At 32.6% G+C, this 8,454-nt stretch overlaps 1 protein-coding gene across 1 annotated transcript; it reads right to left on the bottom strand.

The window, feature by feature from the left end:
* Positions 1–1,419: 1,419 nt before the first annotated feature.
* Positions 1,420–3,394, bottom strand: LOC126970730 (SH3 domain-binding glutamic acid-rich protein homolog). Its single transcript, XM_050816826.1, has 4 exons — positions 3,225–3,394; positions 2,916–3,119; positions 2,696–2,791; positions 1,420–2,481 (listed from the first exon to the last, which is right to left on the bottom strand). The coding sequence occupies exons 1-4, from the start codon at positions 3,267–3,269 to the stop codon at positions 2,062–2,064; spliced, it is 765 nt and encodes a 254-aa protein (XP_050672783.1). The 5' UTR covers positions 3,270–3,394; the 3' UTR covers positions 1,420–2,061.
* Between the last annotated feature and the right edge of the window lie 5,060 nt (positions 3,395–8,454).

The raw sequence follows: 8,454 nt of genomic DNA, 5'->3' as shown, positions 1-8,454 counted from the left end.
AAAATTACTGAACTAATGAGGCATCCTATAGTGATGAGTGTGATGGCGCTTAGATTTTTTAGGTTCAATCAAGAATCCTCTAAGTGGCACTGCTTTGTAATGAGCAAGGAGAATATCGGTGCTATCAGATGAAGGTATTGCTTGTCTAGTCAATTTTACTTGTAAAAAATGGGCTTCATTGAATGTGGACTTTGACAAGTATGAAAGTAAAGAAAGGTACCAAATCAATATGGTATTATAAATGGGAATATTTATCAACGGGCGAGCAAAATGTTACCTCACTCTTTCTGTTACATCGTTAATAATCCGCCGCCAATCACTTTAATTGGTAGTAGTTGTCCAATATTCATCACATTAATTGATAGTCGTATTCAGAAAGATTTGTCATATAGTTAGAGTAAAGGAATCATGACATAAAAATGCTTATTGCATATAAGCATTTTACATTATATTTTGAAACTGTATTGGAAAAAGGAAAAAGTAAATCCCGCCTTCAGGTCTACAGTAACAGAGGTGGACACGTGCAATTCGCGGCTTGTTACGTACATTTGTGAACCGTGGCTTCTGCAACACAAACATCTCTATATGGGAAAATATCCGCCTGTTTCAAGCCATTATTCAATTCGATGACGCTTCATTGTGAGAAAAACTGGAATTGACAATGCGAAGTTGGACTGGAAAGTAAATGGGCATTTTAGAAGGTTGATAATCGAGGTGTGGGGCACAACAATTACGGTTCCTGATAAAAAAAATATCGAACACCAACTGCCTTTATCAATTGTTAAAAATTTAAAGCAACTAAAGAAAAAGCTGTCGAATGATAAACACTTAATTGGATTTTTATTCTAATTTACTTTAGTGACTCATACTAATCTAAAATTTACGGACGACTAATTATAAGTATTATTCAACCTCTATCTACATACCTATTATGGAGGCAACTAGGCACTACGATACTACTATATTAAATTGGATTAATTTAGCTGAAAAGACGAAATAGGAGTCTACTTTGTATCAATTTCTTAATTACCTTTTAAAAGGTTTCTAGAAAATTGGATTAATTAACAATTGCTAGTCAGCTGTTGTTTACCCGATATTTTTGTTGGTATTTGAACATATTGGTAAAAACTGAAATCCCAACGTTAGCATAATTCACATTGAATTAAATTTAAGTGATCACCTACCACCACCATCAAGAGGGCGTAATACATGTTGAATGAAAAAATTATGCGTGAAAGTTTCCCTCTCAGCTTCTCTCGAGCGTCATTTGTTTCTGAAGTGGTAGTAGTATCTAGTATATTAGATGTGACATCAAAAAGAATTTCTAAAGGAATCAATTTTGAGAAAATAAATGCCTTTTAAGCCTTTCATAATAAATATACAAAGAAACAGTTCTAGCAGAAATAAAAAATACAACAGTAATTGAAATTTATATAATAATAATGAAAAAGTAAATAATAATTATGTTATAAAATGTCTTCAATAATTTCACAAAATGATATACATATAAACTCATTACTTAATTTTTACAATAGCAATTTGTAAGCACTCAATAGAAATTGCTTGCAATCAGCACCTATGAGGAAGTTATATATAAATTACACATTTCATCTTAAAATAAATGTCATGAATGAAACTTGTAAAGTATAAGCAAATCGTAAAATACTTATAAATAGCAACATCATATAAACTTTCTTCACAATACTTTATTAGAATGAGATTTAGAATCAAATCCAAAACATGCTGAACTTTTGTAATAAAAGGCACAAAATTCTTACAAAAATCATTAATATAAGTTACAATCAATACTTTCAAATGACACAAGCATGATAACATTAGAATAATTAATTTTTAATAGCCATAAATGATATTTAAATTAATAGAGGCAGGCCATTTGACTATGTGTATATAATATACAAAGCTAACAATAAATTTAACAATGCCTTTGTTATATACAATGAATCAGCATTATAAGTAATGGTGAGTAATGAATTATAAATAATGAATTGAATGAGTGTTCACTTAGTGCTACATTTGAGCTGATAAGAGATGGCCAAGCATTTATTCGGCGGCAGCCTGCTCACTTTCTATAAGAGCCTCTGATGGATTCTCCTTTTTCTGATTGATTTCAATTACCTCTTTTTCATTTGACTGTTCGCGGGAGCTCAGAACACCATTCTCATTAACAACTTCATGTGATGAAGTATTTTCTTGTGACAAAGCCTTTGTTACAGTTGTTTCTTCCTCAGATTCATATTCCCCAGTATCACCCGTTTCATCTGGTTTTAGCCTATCTGGTGAAGTATCTTTTTCAACTGATGACTCTTTTTGTGAGTTTTCTGTGACTACTTCAGGTGTTTCTTCTGATATTTCTAGTTTTCCCTCATCATTTTGGTCACCTTTGTTCTCAGCTACAGGTGATTCATCATGTGATGTAGATTTCCCATTAGTTATTGATACATCACCATTTGCTACATTTATCTAGAATGATATTAAAAACATTTTTTATAAGTATAAATGGGAATTTCATAACACATATACACACATATTTTAAAAACAATACCTACCAAAAAATAAAAACAATATTATATAGGGATTATACAGTATATCAACTACAATACAGATAATATTTTATACCACACACCAAATTTTTATAAAATTTATAGTTTAACATACATCAGATAATATTTGATACCTTATCAGACTCCTGTGGTTCTTCTGTTGGAACTTCGACCTTTAAAAATTGTTCCAGAGTATCCACTTCATTTGCTAAATCAAATTGATCGTAATCCTAAAATATTAAAGGACCATGTAAAAGCTTTACTCATATGATAAAAGTAAACTTTGGTTAAATCAAGAGAGTTTTGTAAAAAACTAAATATAATAAGTTTACATAGTAATATATGAGTACAAACCCCGCAATATTCCTCATCATTGAACACCTGTGGAGGAAGTGGTGATCTAGGGTTGGGATCACTAACGGTACCACCGTTCGATTTAGAATTCGTTTGCATAAAATCTTTGTCTGCCTCTCGCCCTGGTTCTGTTATGTCAATTATTTCATACTTAATATTTTTTGAATCTAATATCATCAAGACACGCTGCTGTCTTTTTTTCACCTACAATAGAAAACTATTCGTAAAATGAAAACGAAACAAACACCGTGAATCACTTATTACAAAAGACCCTCCGACTTCATAGAATTATGAGATTCTAGTGCTCACCTCTTTATTCCCTGAAATACCACTAATATAAACTTTGACGACCATTGTATTTACGGTATTTAACAATGTCCAAAAGTGGTAAAATGTATTTTTGTAAAAATCGCACTCGACAAAAAAATAGACGGGCTTGGCTATTGTACCTACAAAGTACAATCTACATGTACAATCAAACACTTGACACTGACAGTTGACAGCTTGACACAGCTGTCTGGTAGTGGTAGTCTATTTTTTTGCTCAATCAAATTTTACCCTAAATTTCCACTTTCTTTGAAATTACGTCCAAAATAAATTCAAATATTATTTATAATATTAATATTTGAAAATGATCAACAACTATATTTTTATCTTCCTATGGATGAAAAAGAACTAAAAACTGTTGATTCCTTAAAACCAAAAATGAAAAAAATTCAGCAAAATGTAGCACGCTTTCTTGCAAAAGGTAGAGTCTGGCTATTGAAAGCTGTCCTTGGAATTATTTACAAACTTTTGACATGGCATCTCTAAGGCAACGTGACCATTTGACAAACAATATCGCGAATATAATGATCATTTTGTTTTGATATTTTGTTGAAGTATGTGCGTATTCTTGTAATTTTACCTGTAAAACTTTTATTTTGATTCATATTAATTATTATATTTCACGTATATTTAATAAATTTATTTTATATCTTTCATCATTCACCGTCTTCACACAAATCTTATGAATTTATACCTTTACATGCTTAGAATATTTAAATGGTAATATTAAATGTCAACGTCAATATTCCCAGTCATTGCTACACGGGACGAGACAGCGAACTCTCAACTCACTACACTGACACTGATGAAGGACCTCCGAATCACGACTGGTCCGAAACTAGTCGGTACCAACCATTTACTTAGTATCTTAGTATACTAGCGTAAATTATACTTGTTGATATTATGTTTATGGTACCTACCAACACCGATATGTTAATAAATAAATTTATTTATGTAGTTTAAACAGTTTAAATACCTAATATTTAAGATAAAAGGTGTTAGTTTCTCAATATTTGTATATACTGAGATTTGCACCACACCAGAGATGAGAATAATTCTCCATATTATCTGGCCAGACCTGTACCTTATAAGACGCTAAAATATAGGCGTGCTTGAAGTAAGGTCGCACTGGAAAGACACTTCGCACTACTGCATTCTTCGTAAACATTTTTGCGTTATCTTCCAGATGACTGCGAAATCAGCAGCTCAAGTGACAGGGAATGTTATCGAAGCGCGTTGATATGACACATGTTTTTTTTTGTGGTTAACTCGCAAACTTGAGACTTCTGAGAGTTTCATTGAATAAGGTTAATTCTACCACATTCGGTGACATTCTCAAAGGAGGACTGGATTATAAGACAACATTCTTTCGACACTGGTCGACAATTTCCCAAGTGAGATCTGCATAGCTGTGCCTATGAACATACATTACATTATTAAGAATATATTACGAATCAACAGTCAAGATGTTAATTTCTTTGAATTTTGCTCTCAATGATTCTTTAGGACCTAGGTAATAAATAGCGCGAATAGCCCAAGCTTCTGCAGCACAAATATTGTATTAATATCGGCAGCGCTGCCCCACAGCAATATACCATAGGACATAATACTATGGAAGTAACTAAAGTATACAAGTCGCGCCGTATCTATGCCAGTTAATTGTGTAATCTTTTTAACCGCGTATGCTGCAGAACTAAGTCTGTTCGCCAATCCTTCAATATAGGGGCCAAGAAATTTGGCAGATTCCACCGATTTTATCACCTCTCCATTTAACAAAACACTTAAGTACATCAACATTTTTGACATTTAGCACGGTAAATTTTATATATTTCGTTTTCTTGCTATTTAACAATAGGTTATTAGCGCTAAACTAGTACACGATGTCAGATAGAATATCGTTCACTTCGTCATACATAGCTTGGTTTCTTTTCCCTTTGAAAATCAGTGAAGTGTCGTCCGCAAACAATACTAGCTTATGTTTTTTCTCCATAGGAAGATTAGGAAGATCATTTATAAGGAAGAGGAACGGTCCGAGAATAGACCCTTGTGGTACCTCCATACTGAGAGGAGTTCCAGGGGATTCCTGAATTCTATTGTTTAGATATGAAATCAGAAGATCGAGCGTATGCCATAGTGACATAGCTTCCTGACCAGCGTTGAATGTTGAACACAATCAAAAGCCTTAGATAAATCACAGAAGATGCCAAGTGCATTCTGCGATTCCTCCCAGGCATTAACAATATTCTTGATAAGCTCAACACCTGCATCCGTTGTTGAACATCGCCTACTAAAGCCAAATTGTTTCAAATGAAGTAACTTATGAGAGTTACAGTAAGTAAGCATTTGGCTTAATATTATTTTTTCATAAATTTTACTAAGGGTCGGCAAAACCGACACAGGACGATAGTTTTTCGGGTCAGAAGAGCATCCCGACTTAAATATTGGTGTAATCTTACTATGTTTCAGAAGGTCAGGAAACACGGCATGATTAATACAATTATTAAAGACTATTGCAAGATATGATGACTATGACATCAATTATTGCACCTATTATTTTAACAGAAATAATAGTATAATAAAATAATATATCAGCAGTTTTTTTCATATCTAGAGATTTAAGTATTAATTTTTCTCCAGGGCTAACAAAACTAAAATTGAAACTTTTTTAACATTCTATAACATTTTCCAGAAGAAGTGACTTAGCAACACTGGTGGAGGAGACAAGATTGTTTGTGATAGAAACTGGAATCTCAGAAAAAAAAATCTCAAAAGCAACTTCCTGCTGAGATTGAATTATTGTATTGTTTACTGATAGATTGTACCTATTCAATGTTGCGGTCTTGTTATGTTATTCACAAAACAACAGGAAAAGAAAACAGCGACAATCATTTATTTATATAAAATTTATTCCTCACATTGATCGTACATAATTATAATGCATTTTGTCTAAATCGCAAAACAAATATTATCATAATTTTGCAAGGAATGTTTCACAGTCTTAATTTTAAATGTTTCTTTAACAAATAGGCCAATTATAACAGAACATTAATACAGCAAAGCAATTTAATAAACAATTTGCTTATTAAAATAAGCTAAATAATACGATTATAAAGTACATTTGAATGATAGATACATTACAAAGTGGAATTTATATACCTACTGTGGAAATTCTACAGCAGAAGTAGGGATATGTCCCACTGTATGAAAACAATACAAGTAAGTATATTTTCCCTTTCACCTCAACAGATAATATTATAAGGAGAAAAAGGCATTACGAAATAAGTATCTATTATAAAACATATTTGAAGTAAATAAGTGGTACGAAATACGGGTACAGTATATATGATATAATTTGAATATTCATCGCAATATGATATGATACCAATTCAAACAAACTAAATAGGTAGTTTTTTGTTCCAGTTTGACAGATATTAAATTAATGAACTAATCCTCTTTGATACGAGCACATAATACAAACAGATTCATATCCATGTTTTATTTTGACAAGAGGAATCATATACAGAAATTGTTAACAAGTTGATTACACAAACTTTTAAGATGCCGAAGCAATCAATTTAACTTCACTTTATTCAATACTCCGCGGCATGAAAAGACACATCGTGGACACCATTATTTAGGGTTTTTACGTCTGACAGAAATACACAAAATCTAAGTAATAATAATAATAAATTTAATGTCTCTTTGTGGTTGTAGATATTATAGTTGAATAAGGCTCAGGGGCGTAGCTACCGCTGTATCGGCCCCCGAAGTGCGTAAGCAAAAATTAATAAAACTTTTGCTGCTTGCCGAAAAAAAGGCAAGGAGAGTGTATATTTCATTCTTGTAAAAATTATGAAAAAAAAGACAGATAAATAAGTAATTATAATGAATAAAAAATTCTTTTAATTTTATGCAAAAATTTTTTTTCTTTAGTGAGAAATCCCTTCATTAGCCCCTCAAGCAAATTTTTATGCGGGGCCCCGCCAAAGCACGCTACGCCACTGACAGGGCTACAAGATAAAAAGTTAAGAATATGTCCATTCAAGGCCACAGCCCACAAAGGCATCATTAAGGAGCCTACAAAACCGTGTAAGGTAACATTTTACCCAGAATCATGAAAGTAGGTAAGAAACAAGATCATACAGACCATTATTCATTGTACGCATTTGTTGTTAGTATACATTTACATTCGCAGATCGATTTTGCGAGCTTTAAGAATTACCTATATACGTAATTGATCGTCAAACGACTTAGCGCAGTAATGTCGATCGTCGATATAATACAGTCGGAATGTAAACAGAAGTAGGTAGGTACCTACAGGTACTACGAGAGTACACATCGTTGTTAGTATGACGATTGGCCGGCGTCCAAACAGCTGTTAGCAGTTACTAAGGCGTTAAAGAATGTCGCATTCGCTTTGTTGTGATGTGTTTACGGCGACCGCTGCCTTACATATTATATTGAGTCTAAATACTGATAAAGTTCTCATCCTAACCGACACGTCTCAACTAATTCTACATTCAACTAGCATATTTTAGCCAAGTACGAAAGCTCTATAAGTGACATGATATTCTTTCCTTTCTTTTTAATATTTTAATTGACAAAAATTTTATGATCTATGAGTACAATGATTCTAAGGTGTTATCCTGAAATCTAAATGTCCTGAAACGAACTTGAAATGTAACTTAAAACGGTAGTGACGTAACAAATTTCAAATCCCTTCGAAATCCTAGCTTGCTAGGCATTTAATTAAAATGAGTAAACATTATTTTGCGATATTGGCACCGTGCGAATAACGTCATTGGCACAGGCGTGACTGATGGCTTGTCGGCAATACATTATGTGTGTGGGCGACCGTTCACACATACTATATACATGCTAATATTTATTACACTTTCACACAAATTATCTAGTCCCAAATTAAGCATCGGCCCGGTACCTTGCGTGCCTAATAATGATGAATTTAACATAATTTACATTTATAAGGACCTCGGAAACATTAATTCATATCTCATCATACAAATAACCCACTGGTTTCGGATTCGGGATCGGTAACAGGCTCACCAATCACAGGACCATATACATACAAACCTATCACAAATAAAATATCATATAAAACAATGGTATATTATAATATAAAATAATTTACAAACCGATTATTGGATATAATTAAATTATAATAAATGTATGTCTTAATATAATGCATTCGTCT

The sequence above is a fragment of the Leptidea sinapis genome, chromosome 1 (assembly GCF_905404315.1).
Source record: "Leptidea sinapis chromosome 1, ilLepSina1.1, whole genome shotgun sequence".
Lineage (NCBI taxonomy): Eukaryota > Metazoa > Arthropoda > Insecta > Lepidoptera > Pieridae > Leptidea > Leptidea sinapis.
This window is presented reverse-complemented; position numbering and strand designations above follow the sequence as displayed.

Excerpts from the sequence above, each read along its gene's own strand:
- LOC126970730 (XM_050816826.1), bottom strand. The coding sequence starts at position 3,269 with ATGGTCGTCAAAGTTTATATTAGTGGTATTTCAGGGAATAAAGAG. Across the intron at positions 2,792-2,915 it reads ATGATGAGGAATATTGCGGG|GATTACGATCAATTTGATTT; the intron begins GTTTGTACTCAT and ends TTAATATTTTAG. Across the intron at positions 2,482-2,695 it reads AACCACAGGAGTCTGATAAG|ATAAATGTAGCAAATGGTGA; the intron begins GTATCAAATATT and ends ATATCATTCTAG.